This window comes from Nilaparvata lugens, chromosome 5 (assembly GCF_014356525.2).
Source record: "Nilaparvata lugens isolate BPH chromosome 5, ASM1435652v1, whole genome shotgun sequence".
Taxonomy (NCBI): Eukaryota; Metazoa; Arthropoda; class Insecta; order Hemiptera; family Delphacidae; genus Nilaparvata; species Nilaparvata lugens.
Genome location: NC_052508.1, coordinates 34,397,410 through 34,420,858, shown reverse-complemented (window position 1 = coordinate 34,420,858; position 23,449 = coordinate 34,397,410). Strand labels below are relative to the sequence as shown.

General features: G+C 37.1%; 1 protein-coding gene across 1 annotated transcript in view; it reads right to left on the bottom strand.

The window, feature by feature from the left end:
- LOC111047088 (TWiK family of potassium channels protein 7-like) overlaps window positions 1–23,449 on the bottom strand; it is a 47,840-nt gene that overhangs the window by 10,543 nt on the left and 13,848 nt on the right. Inside the window, exon 2 of the mRNA XM_039428252.1 lies at window positions 18,301–18,604. Coding sequence (XP_039284186.1) covers window positions 18,301–18,604 — 304 coding nt within the window. The remainder of the gene's footprint in view (window positions 1–18,300; window positions 18,605–23,449) is intronic.

Genomic DNA, 23,449 nt, shown 5'->3' with positions numbered 1-23,449 from the left:
TATTTTAATGCATTTTCAATGATCTTTGACAGAGTAGATAACAGAGAAATGGGTCTATAGTTTGTAGGTTCGTTTTTGGGTCCTGATTTGTGGATTGGAATGATCTTCGCTATTTTTAGGTATTCTGGGAACTGTCCTGTCTGAATGCTAAGATTCACTATGTGGTGTATTGGGTTTATTAGTGTATGAAGGCTGTCTTTAATTATCCGTGTTGGAATACAGTCATACCCGGGAGCACTCCTGCCTTTGAGGCTATTAATTACATTTGATAATTCCTCTTTTGTCACCTCTTTCAATTTGAAGACAGCATCAACCACGTACTCTTGATCTCTGATCTCTGGTTGCCCTACTGGATTCAAGGAGCTAGTGAGTATGGACCCAACTGATGTGAAATACTGATTAAAAGTATTCCCAATGTCCTTAATGTTAGGTTTTGAAGTAGGATCTCCTCTTTGGGCAAATGCGTCGATTGGGAATGAATGGGGACCTTCGGCTTTTCCAGAGATTTCTTCTACTACATGGCAGAATTTGTGTGGGTTATTTGAAACTTCATCGATTTTATTTTTGTAGTAATTATGTTTTGCTTGTTTTATAGTCGAATGTAGCATGTTTCTAAAACGAGTAAATTCAGTTTTCAAGGAAATACAATAAGGTTGTCTATTAAGTTTTTTTCTCAATTTATCGCGATGGCGTATGGAATTAATAAGTCCTCTAGTAATCCATGGTTTTATTTTTTTATGTGTAGCTGATATTTTAGTTTTTGTTGTCATTTGTCTGTAGCAATTGAGTTACAAAAAATACGTAACTCGAGTAGGGTAGCCAGTAAGAATATAACATCAAAAAATGTTGTTGATTCTCAGGCTCGGAATGTGGCTAATTCTCAAAGTGGGCCCACTCAACATCAAAGTAGGCCCACAGAAAAGAGAATGACTTTCGCCGAAATCGTATCCAAAGAAAATAAATCGCAGATGAAGAAAAATGAAGAAGTAAAAGACACCTCACAAATCCTACAGCTCATCTTATCTAAACTTGATAAACAAGAGAAAATAATTTCATCCCTTCAATCTCGCATCGAGAAATTAGACAATAATAGACAACAAAAACCAAAATGATTCGTTCACTAAACATAATGGAATGGAACGCAAATGGACTCTTACAACGACAACTGGAATTGGAAGCAGTTCTAAACATAGATAATGTAGATATTTGTCTCATTTCTGAGTCTCACTTTACAAAACAGTCCTACATAAAATTTAAAGGTTACAGGACCTACCACGCCTTACATCCCAACAATGTTGCGAGAGGGGGGAGTTCAATCATAATCAAAGAGAGCATTCAGCATAATGAACACGTTAAATTAGAAACTGAACAAATTCAATTGATAGGAGTATGTGTGGAAGCAGTTAATTATCGATTTGTAGTTGCAGCTGTCTACTGTCCTCCTCGATATTCATTCAGAAAAGAAGATCATCTATCAATGTTTGATATGTTGGGAACGAGATTTATCCTTGGCAGTGACTTCAATTCAAAACACATTCATTGGGGATCACGATTAACAACTCATAAGGGCAAGGTACTTTACGAAGCTGTAAGAGTCAAGATGTGAATCTCTTTCAACTGGAAAACCAACTTATTGGCCTACAGATACAAGTAAGATACCTGATCTCATAGACTTTTTCATAATCAAAAACATTTCAGTAAACTATTTGCAAGTAGAGGGAAGTTTTGATCTCAATTCAGACCACTCTCCAATTATTCTGAAGTTGAGTGACACTATTTTACAAAAACAAAATAATTATCCCACACTAGTTAATAAGTATACAGATTGGGATGGCTTTCAGCAAGTGTTGGAGGAAAGAATTAACCTGAATTCACCATTAACAACTGCAGATCAAATAGATGAGGAGCTGGAAAAATTTGTTACTGATATACAACAGGCAGCCTGGTGTAATACTCCGCAGACTAGGAAACGAAGAACAGTAGGAAATAATTATCCATTGGAAATAAGAGAAATGATTGCAGAGAAAAGAAGAGCTAGAAGGAGGTGGCAGCATTCACGTTCTCCTCAAGATAAAAGATTACTGAATACTCTCACACAGGAACTGAAAAGAGAGATACAGTTTATTAAAAATGAATCAATCAACAGTTACTTGAGTAATTTGACAGGACAAGGCAACACTGATTACTCACTATGGAAGGCTTCTAAGAAAATAAAAACACCCATCCAACAAGTTCCCCCTATTAGGAAACTGAATAGACAATGGGCCAAGAATAATGAAGAAAAGGCACAGGCATTTGCTGATCATCTTGTGAATGTCTTCCAGCCAAACGTTGCAGCTCAAGAAGATCTAGAAATTGAAGGTAACATCATGCAGGAAAATCAAGAACTAATGAATGTCTCAGTAGAAGAAGTGAGAAAGGAAATAAAACTTATGAATGCTAAGAAAACTCCAGGATTTGACCTGATAACTGGCTTAGTCCTGAAGCATCTACCAAGGAAAGCACTCATCAAGCTAACAAACATCCTGAATGCTTCATTCAGACTCAGATTTGTACCAGGAGTCTGGAAAGTAGCTGAAGTTATAATGTTACTCAAGCCAGGAAAAGAACCACATGAAGTAGCTTCATACAGACCAATTTCATTGTTACCTGTGTTATCAAAGTTGTTTGAGAGGATATTGTTGAGTAGACTCAAGCCAATAATTGAGAGAAAGCAATTAATTCCTAATCATCAATTTGGTTTCAGAAAAAAACACTCCACAATTGATCAAGTACATAGGATAGTTAATATAATAGAGAAGAGCTTGGAAGAAAAAAAGGTTTGTTCAGCAGTTTTTCTCGACATAGGGCAAGCTTTTGACAAAGTATGGCATGAGGGACTTCTTTATAAACTGAAGAAAATGCTTCCTAAGCAATTTACAGAAATATTGCAATCATATTTGACAGGAAGGTACTTTAGAGTCAAATATGAGGATTCATATTCTGATCTAAGAGAGATAAAAGCAGGAGTTCCGCAAGGAAGTGTTTTAGGACCAGTCCTTTATCTTCTCTTCACTAGTGATATCCCTAATTTGGAGGAGAATACCACAGCCACGTTCGCAGATGACACCGCCCTACTAGCAGTAGACAGTGATGTTGGTATTGCAACAGCGAAGCTTCAGAGATCTGTCAACAAGATACAAGACTGGACCAAAAAGTGGAGAATGAAGCTCAATGAGGAAAAGTCGATTCACGTTAACTTCACCAACAAGAGAGCTGTGTACCTTCCAATCAACATCAATGGAATTAATATACCACATGAAAATCAAGCTAAATACCTAGGTATGACTCTTGATGCTAAGCTTCGCTGGAAAGAGCATGTCAAAAAGAAAAAAGAAGAACTGAACATAAAATACAAGAAATTCTAATGGCTTATTGGAAGAAACTCATCACTTTCAATACCAAACAAATTGCTCCTCTACAAGCAGATCTTCAAACCTGTTTGGACCTATGGAATACAACTATGGGGCTGCACCAAACAGAGCAACGTCACCATCATACAAAGATTCCAGAACAAGGTGCTCCAAAACATCGTTGATGCTCCCTGGTATGTGCGGAACAGCGACATCCATAGGGACCTGGGAGTCAACATGGTATCCTGTGAGATTCAAAGGTATGCAGAAAGTCATGAAGAACGGCTCCACCAACACACGAACGTCGAAGCAATCCAGCTGCTAGACAACGGAGGGTTGGTGCGGAGACTGAAAAGAAGGAAACCATTTGAATTGGTGTGCAGTGAAAGTGGTGTCTAGTGAAAAAGCAGAGCAGTGATTGAGTGAAATCTAGCTTAAGTAGTACAGTTAATAGATGTACATAATAATTATTAGTAGGTAGCAGTAAGAAATTCTAAAGAGAGTTTCACTGTAGTCCATATTATATACAATTAGTAAATTAGGTTTGATAAAATTTGCTCATTAGTCTCAAGACTAGATAGCAATAGTAATGTGATTAAAAAAAAAAAAAAAAAAAATTGTTGAATAATATTCTGTGTAGTTCGTATAAATGAATTAGTTGCAAAATTGATATTATTTTCATTTGTGACATGGTTCCAATTCTGCAAAGACAAAGTGCTTTTTACGCTATTCCAATCTATTTTCATGTAATAATTATCTCTATTGGGCGGTTTTTTGTTAGGTGTGAATAATTTCATGCACACGGCGTAGTGGTCGGTAATTGAGGTTTGTACTATAGTTGTAGCTGCTTCGTACAAGGGTGGTAACTTAACAAAGTAGTGGTCGATGCCTGTATTACTAGCTGGCCTAGTAACCTTGTCGACACAGCAAGCGAGCCCCGCATCTTTATTATTACTGTAGCGAAGGTATACATAGCATACCTCCCCTACCATACATTGACATTAGAGTTAGTTTCTTAAGTCTATGATGATGAAGGAAAGTCTGCACCAGGTTGAACGATCGTCACTGCTAATAGTGAGTGCATTTTTCACATATTTCAAAATTCAATTTTGATATAATATAGTACAACATAGTAATTACATAGTAGGATACATAGTAACATAGTAGGATATACAACATAGTAATTAGATTTTAATTTATAAATATTTGTTTTTAGAAAATGACTAATTTATTTATTTATGACTGAATTAGGGAAAACTCTTACGTTTCCTTAAGTGGGACAAGATCGCCCCACGATCGTTCCAAAATTAGGATGTGCAATACAGTTTCACTAGCTGCCGCGGGAATGCGGATTTGAAAATGTCATGTAACTTTGAGTTGTAGACATTTCCAATGTCATATCCCCGTGGCAGCTACTATTGTCCCCATTGTGCTGGCTGCTCAACAGATGAAAAGTAAGGTAATGAACTTTTCATTTTTGAGACACTTTATAGAGTACAGGAATCATTTTAAGTTGAGAGTACAGTAATCAAAGTAAATAGGTAAACTTATACCGGTAGTAAACTATTTTAATAATTGTTAATATAGAAATAATCACATAGTAGGTACTCTTTTTTCTAGAAATAACTTGAAATAGCTTGAAAGCCGAAACTAGTAAGTTGTGTTTTATTCAAGTATTTATATAAAAGTTTTGAGAAAAGGGTAATATGTAATTAATTCTATATTAATTAACAATACCGGTAAACTTATCATAGTATACACTATTTTAATGATCAAGCTAGGAGTTGGGGAATGAACAGACCACGCTAGAAATAATACGACACATTGATTTTTAATGAAATAGGTAGGATACCGATGATATTATCAATATTAACCTCTTAAATTTCGCTATAATCCTGGAATTATAGGAATCAATTCACATCCTTTTCTTCTCCTTATCAATAGACACTGTACAATATACAATACATTAGCCTAATTATTATGAAACAAAGTCATCATAAAAGAAAGATGTAAAAATACTAGTGAAGTAGTGAATCATCAAAATTGTTTGGGATGACCACAATACTTGAAATTGCTGATTAAGGATTAAATTGATGTATTTAAAAATAATAATTGAATTTATTGATGATTGGAGCAAGACAATAAAGTGCAATGAGTATTCTAATACAGTCAGCTTGGTTACTGACCACATACATATCCCACACCTCTTAAGTTAGTAGTCACCTGCTTTAGGCATTTACCTCGAAGTGCGGCCTCGCGAGCTACTATCCAACGGAACTGTCAAATCGGTAGGCAAGTAGTATCACAGAGGGAGAACAGTTTACCCTGCGGTGCAGTGGAGCCACCCACAGAAACGAAGTCTATTCTAATAACATCAGGTATTTTATTCGACATGATTGGCAGACGATCTCTATATGCCTCAATGGCCGCCAACTATTTTGTGTATTAGATTAGGATATTAATTTTCTGTTTTGTATTTGTTTTAATGTGCATAAAATTTTCATTCGTAAGTGTTATGTGATAAATGAGTGTTTAACAGAACGTGTGGTACACGTATGTACATAATTTAAAGATGCCAACAAGGTCGCAGTTAACGAAGGATTTGAATGAAAGTGTCAAAGCACTATTGGGAAAACGTGTTGAAATACTCCTTAAAAATGTTGTCCGGCTGGAGACAAAAGGAGATAAAACCTTGCGCTACTGAATGGTCGGACTAGGAAGGATGCTGGCGGCGAAATGACGTATATGGGGGCACAAGGCTCCTCAGTCATAGACTTGTGCGCAGTCTCTCTCAACGTTCTGCCTGTCGTCGCCTCGTTTGAGGTGATTCCTGAAATTTTCTCCGACCATCTACCAACAGTCACAAAAATCTATTTGCCAGGATGTACAAGAACAACTTCAGACAGCTGTCCAATACCGATTCGTAGAAAGTTGCAGTGGAGGCCGGGAAATGAGCGAAAGTATCGCAATGAGCTTAGTTTTAAAGTGAGGAGACGACAGAATTGGATCGACCCAAAGGATGACCTTAGATATTTGCTAGCCTTGATTCATAAATTTGCGCCTACAGATCTATTAAGTACTAAGATAGAGAATAAAGAGCTTGAATGAAGATTCAAGCGAGTTTTGGAAACTGGTAAGATGTTTTAAAAATGGAGCTTCAGAGTTGGAAATGATATCTCACTGGAGGACTGGGTACATCACTTTGATAAACTATTAAACCCAGTTCTAACTGCAAATAGAATACTATATGCTGAACCGTACATCATGGATGAAATTCTGGACACGCCAATTGTTTTGCAGGACCTGAATAAGGTGCTTGCTAAAGCCAAAGAAAATAAAGCGCCTGATGAGGACAGAATAACAAACGATTTTTTCAAGAATGCTCCCACAGTCTTTTTGGAGAAATTAACAGACGTTTTCAACCGTTTTTTCGACTCTTCTGACTTCCCTGGTTGCTTCAAGGAATCAATTATCTATCCTATTCACAAAAAAGGAGACAGCAATGAGCCAGCGAACTTTCGAGGAATATCATTCTGCAATGCAGTGTATAAACTGTTTACTGGAACCTTGCTTGACAGGCTGGAGAAATGGATGACACAACACCAAGTCTCATGCGAATTCCAGGCGGGCTTCAGGAAGTCTTATTCCACCATAGACAACATATTCAATATCATGAGTATTGTCAACATCAAACTATGTGGTCGTGGAAATAAAGTATATGCCTTCTTTGTCGACTTCTCAGCTGCTTTCGATAGGATAGACAGGCAGGCACTGTTTTACAAATTGTCAGTACTAGGAGTATCCTACAAGATGCTAAATGCACTTCGAAATCTGTATGATTCATCAACAGCTAGAGTTTGGGGGCATCAGGGGCTGTCGGGAAGATTTGAAACACGAACTGGCGTAAAGCAAGGCTGCCTGATGAGTCCCTTGCTGTTTTCTTTATTCATGAATGATTTGGAGGATTGGCTGGATGGAGGAGTCAATGTTGGGGGTGTCTACATAAAGCTGTTGGCATACGTGGAAGATATAGTTCTCCTGGCATCAGACAGACTCTCTTTGAGAAGGATGATAGCTGGCTTGGAGAGATACTGCAACAGTTGGAACCTACAGGTTAATCTCGACAAATCAAAGATTGTGATCTTCAGGAAAGGAGGAAAAATAAGCAGAAATGAGGTTTGGCTGTACAACAATGAGCCAATTGAAGTGGTGAACAGCTACAAGTATCTTGGAGTGACATTGACGTCCAGATTGTCATTGACAGAACACTTCAGGGAGAGGTCGTCGGCAGCAAAAATCTCATTGAATCTTTGATTCAATGGCGCTGAATTGTCTGTGATTCCATGGTCTGTTTTCACAGAAAAACATTCCCTTCAAATCGAAGCTGGGAGTATTTGAAGCAATGGCGCGTTCTACAGTGTGCTATGGCACTCAAATATGGGGAGGAAAGATGGTTGAGGAAGTTGAAAAGGTTCAACGTCTTTTCCTCAAGAAGGTTTTCAATCTACCTATGTGGGCGCCAAACTACTGCCTTTCACTCGAGACTGCACTGCTCCCACTCTTTGTCTATACATTAAGGCTCCACTTCAGGTATATGAAGAGATGCATGAATCTGCCTGATAACAGGTATCCGCATATTCTGCTCAAGGAAACTATGGAGAGGAAAGTGTTTGTGTACAGAGACTGGATGGATATGGAAGCGGCTTATGGGGTCTCAGCAACGGAATTCCTTGCGAGTGATGTTGAGGCTCTTGTTATAAGAGTCACTGAGGGACTGAGAGAGGGACTCAGAGGCAGACTTCAGAGAAGCCAGCGATACTCCCTGTATCCAGAACTGATGTAATTCAAAAACTATGTGTATGAACCAGTGGACTTCACATTGATTAAGTGGTTCATGAAGTCAAGGACCGAGCTCATTCGTCTCAACAAATATTCCCACAGGCAGGATGTAAGGATCTGTTCTCTACGCAACATGAAGGAGGAAGAGGATGTAGTCCACTTCATAGCCAGGTGCCCGGTGCTTGCAGAGTTCAGAAAGCGATACTTCGGAAAGACTTTGCTTGCTGTAGAGGAGCTGAAGATGTACCTGAATGGTGACAACTGGATGCTGATAGGACAATACTGCAGAGATGCTTGGGCGTACAGATATTTCTTGATTAAAGAATTCAATTTTTAATCCATACAAACAAGATGTACTATTACCCTCTCTTCCTCTGTAAATTGGCATTTTCCATTTTTATTTTTTGTATATATTGTCTACTTTTAAAATAAATAAATAATATTAAAATCCATATATGAAAAGCTTGCCAACACCTCCTGACGGCACTCAGCCAAGGAGAAAATGCTGACTTTTAAGATGTCAACAAGGTCGCAGTTAACAAAGGATTTGAATGAAAGTGTCAAAGCACTATTGGGAAAACGTGTTGAAATACTCCTTAAAAATGTTGTCCGGCTGGAGACAAAAGGAGATAAGACCGAAAACCGAGTTCTGGTCTTTTCTTCTTGTCGACTGTTCCTTCTCACAGTGAAAGTATCTACCAGGATTGATTACCACTCCCACTACTTGGAAATTCAAGCGATTGAAAGCAAAAAGCAGAATCAGTTGTGTTTGACTGTTGGAAACAAAGTATTCTCTTCTTTAACATAGGAAGATACTGGAAGTGAAGAGAAGTGGATGCAATGATTCAAGCTCTTTCTACTGCTATCCGAAATATATTTCCAACTGTCTCCTTAACGCACATTATTCGGAAAGTGGAAGTGGTACCAACGAAGTGAATACAGCACCTGAGAGAGGGCGAGTTAATTCGCGGGTCAGAAGTGAGGGGTTTGGGGCCCTGTGGAGGGTTCTTGACCCAGTATGCCTGTATGTGCGACTTCCATACACTTTCCTACTGCGATGAAGTCACTTGAGATGTTGTCACAATAGCTCTCACGATACTAGAGAGCTGTGTTTGCGTGATTTTGATCATCTGGATCCGAAGGATCTCGTTCCAAACATCAGTGCATTGGAATACAACACTTGTTTCACCAAGTTAGAAGCAAGCCAGATCAAATTAACGCACAAAGCATTAGATAGGATATTACATACTATGAAGAAGTCACTTAGCATAGAGGAACTTTATTTAGATAATATAGATGTTCAATGGGATTTTGCCCACAAATTGTCATTATCATTAATAGCCAATACACACACACCTCTGCACACGCTTGATCTCTCGTTCAATATGATTGAAGACAAAGGTAGGAGAAATCTTTAACTATAAAAAAATCCATTAATTGGTTAATTGAGGGACTACAACTCCATCTTAATATCTGAGGAGAAATAACTGAATAAATTCCAATTTTAGTGATAATAATGTGAAATATTTCTTCTATTTTTGGGTTTGAAGCATCTAAATTTCAAAATCTACTTTGTAAAAATAATAATTAAGGACTGAAAATTTTGTGAACAACTACAAGACTTAATCTATTTTGGAGTATGTATAACCTTATCTAAATTTGAGAAAGGAATAGCACAATGTTACCTTATTTTTTCTCTCCCTATCATTTTGATGATGTACTATGAATCAATTGTTAGAGCCAATGAGGTGGGCTTCTAAACACGTTACTTAGTAGCTCAAAAAATAGAATTGTACCCTTAAAGATGTCTCGTTTGGGTATGGCGGGTTCACAGTGGACTGTAAGAGCGGTCTCCTCGTTCTGGTAGGCGGTAACACGTTCAGATAATCAGGATTCACTTGCACTGGCAATGATGAATACATGGGCCCATGTTGCAGCGAAGAGATTACACAAAGAAGATCCAAATCTAGATATTTAGCAGAGTACTCTAACAATAACTTTTCCTAACTAGTCGCGGTAGTAGTTTAAATTCAAACAAGCAAAGCGGTAATACATTTATGACTTCTTTCAAAAAAGAAAACAACCGTGTAGCATCAGGGCAGCAAGCTTCCTCAAGAAGGTGATTACAAGCGGAAGTGAACTGGGAAGCAAAAAGGCGGGGGAAGCCAGGGAGAACAGTACTATCTACATATTGAACTAGGCAATCTCAGAGCGGCTGATGGCAGTGGCATGCTAGATGGCCGTGGGTGAGCGCGGTTGATTCAAATGGCTGGCCCATACATACTCCCCCCCAAAAACGAACAGTTTTTAAATCGGGTGAAGCAGCAACAAACACTGTACATTGCGGCAGGGCGGTCGGCAATAACTAGATGGCGATGGGTCTGCGGTCTTGAATACAGTGAGCGGAGAAGTCCAGAGCGATGTGGTGTGAACACGGGAGCATGATGTGAAGACAAGCGGGGCGGCACAGCACAAGTTGCGGAATGCACGTAGACATGAACTGCGGTGCGGTCATAGAAGTGGAGCTGAGCGTCAACAGAGGTGCGGTCATCAAAACAGCTAAGTGAAGCAAAGCAGCAAACAGCGGTGTGGTCATCAGGATGTTGCGGCAGAGTAGATAACACAAGGCGGCAATAATGAAGCGACGCGGACAGTCACAGGTTATGCAGGTAAAACCAAACTATTTACAATAACATTGTTAGATTGTTCTAAATGAGGCGGTGAGTCAGAGGCGGCAGAAGGCGGAGGCGACAGAGCGGAGCGGCGGGAGGCGGCAGATCGGAGGCAGCGGGAGGCGGCAGATCGGAGGCAGCGGGAGGCGGCAGAAGGCGGAGGCGGCAGAGTGGAGCGGTGGGAGGCGGCAGATCAGTGGCGGCGAGTCGGAGGCGGCAGAGTGGAGCGGCGGGAGGTGGCAGATCGGAGGCAGCAGGAGGCGGCAGAAGGCGGAGGTGGCAGAGCAGAGCAGTGGGAGGCAGCAGGTTTGAAAGGCAGTGCCACAACATACCTTCCTTCAGAGGTGCGATAAGTAGTGGATTGGTACAGTTTCTCACACAACTCATCTTCGGGCGGTGACTCTTTTCAAATGGGGATGGCCTCTTCAGTTTCCCAAAATTTGTTCATGATAGTGTTGAGCTGTGCTTCCTGTGCAAACATAGTGCAAATGAGCTGCATTTCGTTGAGCGGTGCGGGCGAGTCCTCAATATTCAATCTAGCACTTAAAACATAACCAAAGATTGTGGCAAAGGCGGCAGGGTTACCAGGAATAATGGAATTTTCTGCGGATATAAAGATGTTGGAGTATAAATCGGCACCAATCAGTAGGTCGATTTCAGCAGGCTCATCAAAATTAGGATCAGCGAGGTCCAGATGCGCAAACGAATTCTTTAGTGCGGGGTGAAGTGGAAAGACAGGAAGATTATCAGCAATTTGATCTAATACAAGAGCTTTGGTAGAAAGAGCAATATCAAATTGAGGTTTGGACAATATTCTTAACTGCACAATGCCTTTGACAGATGTCCTTTTTTCAGAGATTCCATTCAGTTGGATTTGAGCGGGCACAACAACTAAACCCATTGCGGTGGCGGCTCGGGTGGTGATAATGGAGCGCATGGAACCAGAGTCCAACACAGCACGCAACAAGAAGGGTTGATTGTATTGGTTCAAGACTGTAATGACAGCGGTTCCAAGTAAAGCAGAAGCATGTACGGCCTTCACCTGAGTGCAGCCACTAAAAGTGTGTGGTATAGAAGATATAGAACTGTTTGTTATATATTGTGCACTGGAGGCAGGGCTTGAACTTACGGGCAGAGATGCACAACTGTTGGCTGGTGGCGAACTAGGAGGCAGATTAGAGCTGATAGCCAGGTTTGGTGCGCTGCTAGAAGGTGCATGATAAGAGCTTACTGGCGGTTGCAGTGGAGCAGCGGCAAAAGTCGGCACAGGTAGCGGGCTGAAACCAGGAGGGGGCGCATGGTGTGCAGCGTTTTGGCTAGTACTGGTATGCGGGCGTCCATATTGATTTGGTGCTTGGTACGGCTCAACAAACTGGTGTTCAGATTGAAATTTACAATCGAAAAAGTTCAGCTTAGCAGTCAGAAAAGTTTAAGTTAATGGCCGAAAAAGTTCATATTTAACAAGAAATAGTTCAAGATCAATGTTCAAAATCAATAGTTCGTAGTTCAATATTTACAATTAATAAAAGATAGGCGGTAATTCACTACGTTTAGCGGTAAGAAAACACACAGTTAGGGGTAAAAGTTTGTAGCTGACTGTTAGGCACTGAAGTTCAAAACCAAAACAAAACTTTTTAGGTTATGTTAAACCGGGTGTAAAAGTTCAATAGTTAACAGCTTGATAGTCGATATCATAAGTCACTAACCGATGTTTTCAGATTTCAATACTAGATGGCGGTCGAAAGCGTCCGAATCGAAAATTTACGATTTTCTAAGAAAACTCACAAAGAAAATCTCAGAATAAATTGAAATGAGTGTTTTCACTGTCCATAGGTCGCTTTTCCTCCAATATGCGGCCGCGGTGGACCAGATTTTGTGTTGGAGCCAATGAGGTGGGCTTCTAAACACATTACTTAGTAGCTCAGAAAATAAAATTGTTACCTTTAAAGATGTCTCGTTTGGGTATGGCGGGTTCACAGTGGACTGTAAGAGCAGTCACCTCGTTCTGGTAGGCGGTAACACGTTCAGATAATCAGGATTCACTTGCACTGGCGATGATGAATACATGGGCCCATGTCGCAGCGAAGAGATTACACAAAGAAGATCCAAATCTAGATATTTAGCAGAGTACTCTAACAATAACTTTTCCTAACTAGTCGCGGTAGTAGTTTAAATTCAAACAAGCGAAGCGGTAATACATTTATGACTTTTTTAAAAAGAGAAAACAACCGTGTAGCATCAGGGCAGCAAGCTTCCTCAAGAAGGCGATTACAAGCGGAAGTGAACTGGGAAGCAAAAAGGCGGGGGAAGCCAGGGAGAACAGTCCTATCTACATATTGAACTAGGCGATCTCAGAGCGGCTGATGGCAGTGGCATGCTAGATGGCCGTGGGTGAGCGCGGTTGATTCAAATGGCTGGCCCATACATCAATAAATAATTTATACTTTTTATTCATTCGATGGATCATATGTGGATGATTGGGAAAGGAAAAACAGCAGGCTCAAGGCTAAACTGTACCTTTCCAAATTTAATAGAAATAGTTCTAGAATATTATAATCCAATATTATAGAAGTTGCTATTGAAAACGATTACTGTATATGCCTACATCATCTCAGTACTGGGTAAGTGGAAGAGGGGGGGGCTCTTATTGCCTCAACTTCGCCCACTTCACTTTATTTTGTTATAAAAAATTTAAATGAAAACACATCTATTTATATTATAAAATTACAGTACCCTTTGAAATTAATAAAATAATAGAATAAAGCCGCTTTTACACCAAAGTTATTAACAAAATGTTAATAACTCAATCCTTATAGATTATATTAGATTGAAAGGAACTTGACAAACACATATGTTCATCATGTGTATGATAAGTTATATCATATACTATTAAACGAGCAATTTCTGTTTATATGTTTGTATTTTACCGGATCTCAAAAACGGCTCTAACGATTCTCACGAAATTCAGAACATAGTCGGTTTATAATATGAAGATTCGATTGCACTAGGTCTCATTCCTGGGAAAAATCGCTGAAGGACATACAAAGATGATTATTATTCATCCTTGGAAAAACAGCTGATAATAATTATTTTGTCGTCTGTTGGTGATGGAAGTAAGTGAGCGAGTTCATGTGTGAGGGACTGTGTCAAAATTATGACTCAGCAATTGAACTTTTGTAATCATTCAATCAGGTACTTAGTGCCAGTTGTAAAAAAGCCGGGTTATTTTCAATCCTGAATAATTCCAGTAGATCCATCTTTTTACTTTCCTTGCCCTATTACCATAGGTAAGGGAAGTATTGCTTTCCGAAAAAAATTAAGGTATGTACCCCAATTTCTAAATATCTATACGTTTCAAGGTCCCCTGAGTCCAAAAAAGTGGTCTTTGGGTATTGGTCTGTATGTGTGTGTGTATGAGTGTATGTGCGTCTGTGTACACGATATCTCATCTTCCAATAAACGGAATGACTTGAAATTTGGAACTTAAGGTCCTTACAATAAAAGGATCCGACACAAACAACTTCGATCAAATGCAATTCAAGATTGCGGCTAAAATGTTGTCAAAAACAGGGTTTTTCACGATTTTCTCGAAAACGGCTCCAACGATTTTGATCAAATTTATACCCAATATTGATATAAGCTCTATCAACTGCCACAAGTCCCATATCTGTAAAAATTTCAGGAGCTCCGCCTCATCTATGCAAAGTTTGATTTTAGATTCGGAATTATCAGGCTTTAGATACAATTTACACAAAAAAATTCAAGTGGAAAAGATTGAGCATGAAAATCTCTTCAATTGATGTCCAGTAACATTTTCACCTAAAATTTATTGAAAATAAGCTCGAAATTCGAGGAAATGTGATTATTCAATTGCAAACTGTTGGCAACTGTTGATTCTATTAAATCATTCACTATGAAGAGATAGCAAACCTCGTATGTCTCCAGTGTTATTGTCCTGTCACCAGCTGGCTCAGATCTTTGAATAGTATACTTGAGATGCGCGTGTACACTAGCGTCAGGTGATCAATTTTCATAACGGCAAGGAAAGTTGTGTGAGTGCGCCACACCAGATTTTTGAAATGGTCTTCTCTGATTTGAAGTTAAACAGGATCATAATTTAACCAGCTTTTGTGCAACTGGGCCTTTGTGGGGGAATTTTTTGCATTCCTCTGGGAATTAATCTCAATTTACTGTGATTAGATAAAACATTTCTGTATGAATGTTATTATACTGTAATTTCTTCTTATGCGTAATAAATTTTCATGCTTTTGTACTCCAGAGCAAAGCTCGGTCCCCGATATTCCAATCCAATAGAATCCATGAGTATTGAGTTATTGACATTCTGTTAACGTTTTGTTAATAACGTTGGTGTAAATGCAGCTTAAGGCTGTGCAATGGCTAAAAATAAACTTTCTACTGGTGATATTTTTCAATTTTTTTCGATTTATATACTATCAAGCTATCAAAATGAAAAAGTTTTCTCAGGAAAACATTTTTTTTTTCAATCATTACTTTTTGTAACACCAGGAAAACAAAAGGATGCAATTACCCACTGGAGATTCGACAACTTGTTTTAGAGAAACGAAGGGCAAGAAGAAGATGGCAACAAACTCGTGATCCTGCTGACAAAAATATATTGAATAACTAAGGAAACTAACTGAGGAGTCCATTAATAACTACCTTCAAAATTTGACAGCTGATGCCAGTACAGATTATTCATTATGGAAAGCAACAAGAAGAATTAAGCGACCAATATCACAATCCCCTCCAATCAGAAAACCAGATGGTACTTGGGCAAGAAATAACAGAGAAAAGGCAGATATATTTGCTAATCATCTAGAAGAAATCTTTCAGCCATACAACATTCAATCTGAAATTGATCCTGAAGAAGATATAATAGATGATTTAGATACAGAGATTGATCTAGTTTCTATAAATGAGGTTCAAGAAGAAATAAAAAATAATCTGAATACCAAAAAAGCACCTGGGTTTGATCTGATTACAGGTGAAATCTTGAAGAAACTTCCAAGGAAAGGTATTATCATGCTAACATATTTATTCAATGCATCACTCCGATTACAGCATTTTCCTTCAATTTGGAAGGTGGCAGAAGTCATTTTGCTGCAAAAGCCTGGGAAATGTCCTCAAGAAGCAAAATCGTACCGCCCAATATCTCTTCTACCTGTAATTTCAAAGCTTTTTGAGAAATTGCTAATGAAGAGATTGGCTCCCATCATAAGTAGCAGGAATCTGATACCAGCCCATCAATTTGGTTTCAGGCAGAAGCACTCAACCCTGGACCAAGTACATAGAATCACTAATGTAATAGAGAATTCATTAGAGAAAAAATGTATATGCTCAGCAATCTTCCTTGATGTGGCACAGGCATTTGACAAAGTTGGCATGAAGGACTGATCAATAAACTTCATAAAACTCTTCCCACTCCACTTGTAAAACTTTTAAAATCATACATCACTAAAAGATTGTTCAGAGTAAAACAAGGTGATGACGTCTCTGAATAAAAGGAAATAAGGGCTGGAGTTTCACAAGGTAGTGTTCTTGGACCAGTTCTTTATGTGCTGTACACAAGCGATCTTCCTGAATTGGATGCAGTGACAATTGCTACTTTTGCTGATGATACTGCAATACTGGCAGAAGGGGAAACAGTACAAGAAGCAGCCACAAAACTACAGAAAGCTAGCAACAAATTCAGTGACTGGACAAAGAAATGGAGAATCTGATTGAATGAGATGAAGTCCATTCATATCAACTTCACAAACAAAAATATCAATGATCCGACTCATATAAATCTAAATGGGAATGTAGTACCACACAGCAACACAGCAAAATACCTTGGAATGACTCTTGATGCCAAGTTGAAATGGAAAGAGCATATCAAGATGAAAAGGAGTGAGCTGGGACTCAAATACAGTAAAATATATTGGCTGTTGGGCAGACAATCACAACTCTCATTGGACAACAAAATATTCATTTATAAACAAACTGGAATTCAGTTTTGGGGCTGCTCTAGAACATCTAACATCAATCAGATTCAAACATTCCAAAACAAAGTACTGCGGAACATGGTGAATGCGCCCTGGTACATAAGGAACAGCAATTTGCACCGAGATCTACGCATCCCCTATGTGACCAGTGAAATAAGACGATTGGCAGCCCATCATGAGTCACGTCTTTATCAACACGACAACACCGAAGTCATCCAACTCCTAGACAGCACTGAACTCACAAGGAGGTTGAAGAGAACAAAGCCCTTCGAGTTGGTGTAGTGCTAGTGAAGTGAAAAAAGTATAAATTAAATAAATGTGTAGCAAAAGAATTTAAAGTAGAAGAATTATAGATTAGAACTGTAGGCTTCACTGGAAGACTTTAGCAATAAAAATTAATATTTTAAATTAAGAAATAGGAGAACAAAATTAATGGTTAGTCCTAGTGACTAGTTTTAATGGAAGTAATAAAAAAAATTACTTTTTGTGATATAAGCGCCTAAAGTTAAAGATTTTTGGGACAACATTTCAAATTCGGTAAGAGATAAATCCATGAGATTTAGAAGATAGATTCTTGATGGTATTTTTGATCTAGTAAAACAAAAATTTTCTGAAAATATCAATTTTTGAGAAAGTTATTCAATTTACTAAAAATTACCAAAAATAACTCAACTAAAAGTTATTTAGGCTGGTTACACACCGATTAGTCAAGACAAGACTATAGTCACGTTTAGTCAATACTCCACATTGCTGCTTATGACGCAACACACAATGATTAGTTCATTGCAATTAGACATGACTCCATAAGCAACTATGTGAAGTATTGTGACTAAACATGACTAGTCTTGTCTTGGCTAATCGGTGTGAGTAACCAGACTTAGAATACAAATTATAACTACTAGTTTTGGTGATCAGGTTATAAAAATAAATTTCAGATAAATGTTTACTAATAGTTTTGTTATTTTAAATAACATCTTCAAGTAAATTATTTTACCAGCTGAAATGTTATTTTTATAACCTGACGATGATGGTGTGATCACCGAAACTAGTAGTTATAATTTAATAAAAAAAATATAACAATTTTGTAGTAGCCTACCCTTTATTTTCATTCAACAATTGAACTATTTTAAAGTTTTTAGAAAATAAAGGGTACTACAAGATTTTTATATTGTTTTTATTATTTTGTTAAAATGTAGCTCATGTGAGTGAAGTGTTTTTAGTTATAATTTGTATTCTCATTCGATTATTTTATTAATTTCAAAGGGTACTATAATTATATTTTATAAATACAATAAGAAAGTAGCCTTGAATTCATACATTAAAAAAATCACATCTATCTACCGTATTCTACATTTTTTAATATTAAAATGTTACTAGGAAATGATGAATAACCTATAGTGGTGAGAACAGTGACGGCGAAGAATATGGCCTGCAACTGGGTCCACTTGGTGAGCTCGTGAACGGGGCGTTGGTCGGCGAGAGGCACCAACACACCGGACGAGGCTGCCTCTTGAACTGCGCGCTCATACCTGGCAAGCAGCTCATCAAGTTGCGTCTGCGCATGCTCATTAGTCTCATTGTGAGCAGCCACCTGCACACTGACCGCCTCGACAAACGCCTGTCGCTCCTCTCTCACCAGCTGTTCGAAGCGTCGCAGATTGTTCACCTCTTCAGGGTACTCTAGTTCGTAAAACAGCTACAACAATAGCAATTTCATTAGTCGGAGATAGGCCAAAAATATAGTAACAATTATTATTATTGAATGTTGCCTATGTCTCTGTTCTACTCCTTCTACACCTTAAGGTGGTTTCACTATCCCAAATGTCTAATTTAACCACAGAATGCAATCTCATGTGACTCAATTTATTCAATGTGACAACGCTCTGCGTTGCCCGATGGAGCTATTTCACATAAAATATTGAAATATTAAAGACTACTACTATAGTTGGAACCGGTATTCTTTGGTTGAATCTGACATTTTAAAAAGTAGCAATTTCACATAATCTGGCAGAACGTATACTTTGTCGGCTGAGAGCTCAAATATCAAAAATAATTTACACAAATTATTTATGAATCGAAAACAATCCCACATCAACAAGTTATTCTGGATGGAAAAGAGTAGAATAGATGAAGGGATTTTTTGTTATTTATTCATAAGTTCAAGGAAGCATTCAGGATTTTGCCCATTATTCGCTTCCTTTACAGTTTAGCTTTAGGATACAGTGAATTACTCATGTAAGAAAATAAAACAATTTTTCCTCCACCTACTGTCTAAAGTACTTACTTTACTCCCTGAAACATAATACTAAAGTGTCACTTTTTCGCACTCGGTAGTAAAAAACAGAAAAACTCCCTAGGGAGGAAAAGTGACTCTATTTAAATTACATGGGAAGCATCTCTATTTTAAAACTTACATTGTAATAGGTTAGAAGGTCTAAGCTCAGATGAGAAAGCGTAATAGAGGTATCTGTCATTGAGTCAACTGAATTCAATACCACAACAAGAAATTTGATCAACTCATGAAATATATGTTTGTATGATATTATATTCTTAATATTAGTAGACAATAAAAATTTAAACAATTTTTAAAATAATCTATTCTATTCAAAATACCAGCCAACAAATATTTTTGATCTGCAATTCAAATCTGAAATGTGTGATCTGGAGTCAGTCATTTTTGGTAGCCGCTCAGCTGATATAATTGTTACAACTTTTGCCGATAGATAGCAATCGGCAGTACCAATCAGCCGACCGGTTTTTAGGTTTTAGATTTTAGGTTATGTTGTTAGGAAACATTGTTACCAATACGTGAGTTATTGAAATTATTTTATTTGCAGTTTTTATAAAAAAATGTAGATGAGGAAAAATGTTGTGTACATCACGAGCGAAAAATACTTTTTCTCCCTCAGGAAAATTGTTGCCCTCGGCTTCACCTCGGGCTTCAAAGTTTTTCCCACAGGGTGAAAAAGTTGTACTTTTCACTCTAGATATACAAATAACTATTTTCTGAATCAAATATTCACTTTTCCTACAGTTACCTTGAAAAGTGGCCATTCCTGCACTGATTACAGAACGCAAAGAATCACTTTTCCACTCCAAATACTTTGCGCACTCTTAATACTTTGCGTATTATCTTGCAGCCATCCCAATCAGCTGTTGACATTGTTGGTGTGTATTTTGAATGCAAATTTGTTCTATCTATATTTTTTCTGGTTTTCAAATAAATAAAAATGAGAACTCATTAAATTATACATTTTGAGTATTATTAATTATTTCAAATAATATTTTTTAATTCATAAATTGATTGGTTGAAAAATTATTTAGAAATTAAGATTTACTCAAAATTATTCAAATTTTCAAATAAATTGGATTAATTAAATGTTTAATTTGAATAAATTATTGATTATTAATTTTCAATTGGATTATCAAGTTTAAAATAAATCAAAGTTGTTATTAATAACAAAATTATATGAACAAACATTTTATGGATTTCAGCCATCATTTTACCCATAATCAACCACTTCTCATATTCAATGGTAACTGTAGGAGAAATTCAATGTGAAATAATAATAATAATTTCTCTGGATGTTGGACGACACATCCAGAGGAGTTTATTCATAATAATTTATGAATAATTTCCTGAATTATTCAGGAACATTACATATTATTTTTTTCATACATTTTCAATAATATAACAATACTCAAGGTTTACAAAATGATACCTCACTATATAATATATGTGTCGAGGTTATCATCAAATTAATACAAATTTATGCTACAACAGATAATACAAAAATTCCAAAAAATCTAAAACTATATCTATTACCCTAAGCATCACCTAGTACAATGATACCAAACCGAGGTATTTTCTACTTATAAATTACCTTATTTAATAAGAATAGTATTTAAATCTAAATCCTACTTACTATTAGTTCCTCACTACTTTGTATCCCAATACTGAATAACCAATGTCTAATTTTTTCTTTTGAAGCTATTGAAATTTTCCTCTCCTTTGATTTCTAATGGTATTCTATTAGATATTGTAGGCCCTAAATATCCTAGTGATCTTTGCCCAAATTCTTGATAGTTCTGGGTTGTAACATTTTCTTATTCTAGTAGGCCTACTAGCTGGCCCGGCGAACTTCGTAACGCCAAACAGTTAAAGCATCTAATGACAAACTTTAGCTTCACTGATACATTTATCAAAAATGTATCAGTGAAATATGTCTATAATTACTTATAATTAGTTTATCACCTGCTTTATGTATAGGTCTGACACAGATTTGCTTCATTGCTCTTGGAAAAGTACCATATAACAAGCTCAGATTGAAAGTATGAGTTAAAGGTTTAGAAATTAAATCTTTTATTCCTTTCAAGGTCCTGTTATCTAATCCATCTAGGCCTGGTGCACTATTGATGTGTAAAGAATCAATAATTGTGTTTATTATTTCCTTTTCATCTATGGGGAAAATAAACATATTATTTGGTACATGCAATTCTGGTACATCATCTGCTATAATTTGGTTAATATTTTTATTCAGACTCTCAGATATTTTGTTAGCCATACTCTCTCCAATATTAACAAAGAAATTATTTACATAACTCAATAGTTCTCTAGGATTATCTTTCAGTGTGACTATGTCACCATTAATTTTCAAAGCATTCAGTTGAATATCCTTTTTCTGATTTGAATCTATAGCATCCTTGATTATTTTCCATGTCTTCCTTACATCATTGTTCGCTTCATTTAGTTGCATCTTGAAATAATTTTCTTTTGTACTTTGGATGAGTGACGTCAATGTATTTCTGTATCTTCGGTAGTAGTAGGCAAGTTCTCCATTCTCTGGGTCCAGCTTCCTTCTTCTATTTAGAGAATCCCTTGTTTTTATAGCTGAGATAAGTCCTCATGTTATCCATCCATGGTTTTATGCTCTTGATCCTCTTCTTTTGTCTGTAATGATGTGTATTGCTCTCCATATGTTTTTGTAGAATTTCTAGGAACTTATCATAAGCTGAGTCTGTGTTATTTGACTCAAAAACCTCTGTCCGTTGTTCCACTCGCAGTCCTCTCCTCAAGCCGTTCAAGTTGACAGATTTACAGTTTGTTGAGAGTTGACAGTTAATTGAGCTCTGTTCATCCCCATTTGTTCTGTCTAACTGATGTTCTTCCAGTCCAAGAATTGTAATGAAGTGGTCTTTGATACTCGAGTGATATACTATTGGATGGATTTTACTTTTACAGTTGGTCAACATATGATCCAAACAAGAAGACGTTCCCGCTGTTACCCTGTTAGCCTTTTTAATGTAGTTCTTCAAACAGTGTTCACTCAATAAGTCATAATAGTCATCAAGTTGATAATGGTGATGTGGCTGTAGCATATTAATGTTGAAGTCTCCTGCGCAAATAAAAATTTGACCTCTCAGTCTACCAAGCACTGTTTCAAAGTCCTCTAAAAACTCTGCTATGCTGGCGAAGGAAGGTGATCTGAACACTGCTAATATATTATATTTATTTATTTATTTAATTACAATATGGGCGCATACAGGGCAAGCCCCAAAAATTGCTCCCCAATCAAAACAATAGAAAATACATAAATTACTTAAAAATATATATTTTAACACAATAAATAAAATATACTCCTGAAAATAATAAAAATAACAAAAAAGCAAACTACAAAACTGAATAAAGTTATAAAACTAAGCGTGATAAACTAAAAAAAAAATTAACTAATAAACTAAAAACTAATAAAATAAAATAAAAATAATAAAATGATAATCAAAATCTGAATAATATAATGCGAATTTAGATAAAATTAATTGAAAAAAAGAGATGCAAAAATAAAATCATTACTAATAAGAGGAAATTTATATAAATTTTATGAGAGATGAAGATGCTGATGATGATGATGATGATGCTGGAGATGATTCTGACAATGAAGATGATGATGATGACTATGGAGACCAGGGTGAAGAGAAAAGAAGATTCAAAAAAAAAGATAATAACCTACATAGAATTACCGGCGGAAAGATGGTGGGTATAGGGCTGCACAAGCTTTCTTGAACTGCAAAGTTGACAAATGAAATGGATCAAGATGAGCTCCACAAAGATTAAAAAGACACATCATACGATTAACTGGAGAATTATAGTGATTATTGGTTCTGCACTGAGGAAGCTGGAACCTAAAACTGGAACGCCGAGCCACTTGGGGGACATAGATGTTAAGCAAAGAAAGAAGGTAAGAAGAATCAATCCTTCCATTTAAAAGATTATACAGGAATACAAGCAATCTGCAGTTACGCGATGCCCCAAGGGATTGCATTTGAAACATTACTCTCAGATCAGAAGTTGGGTAATTGAAAGGACAAACTGCATTGAAGTGTTTAAAGTACAAAAATCTTAAAAATTTATTCTGGATTTTCTCAATCTCCACACTCTGAGAAACTAGATAAGGATGCCACACCTCGGAGCAATAATTGAGCAAACTTTTAACAAGTGAGTTGTACAACAGAATAAGAACTGAAATTTCATTGAAATGAGAGC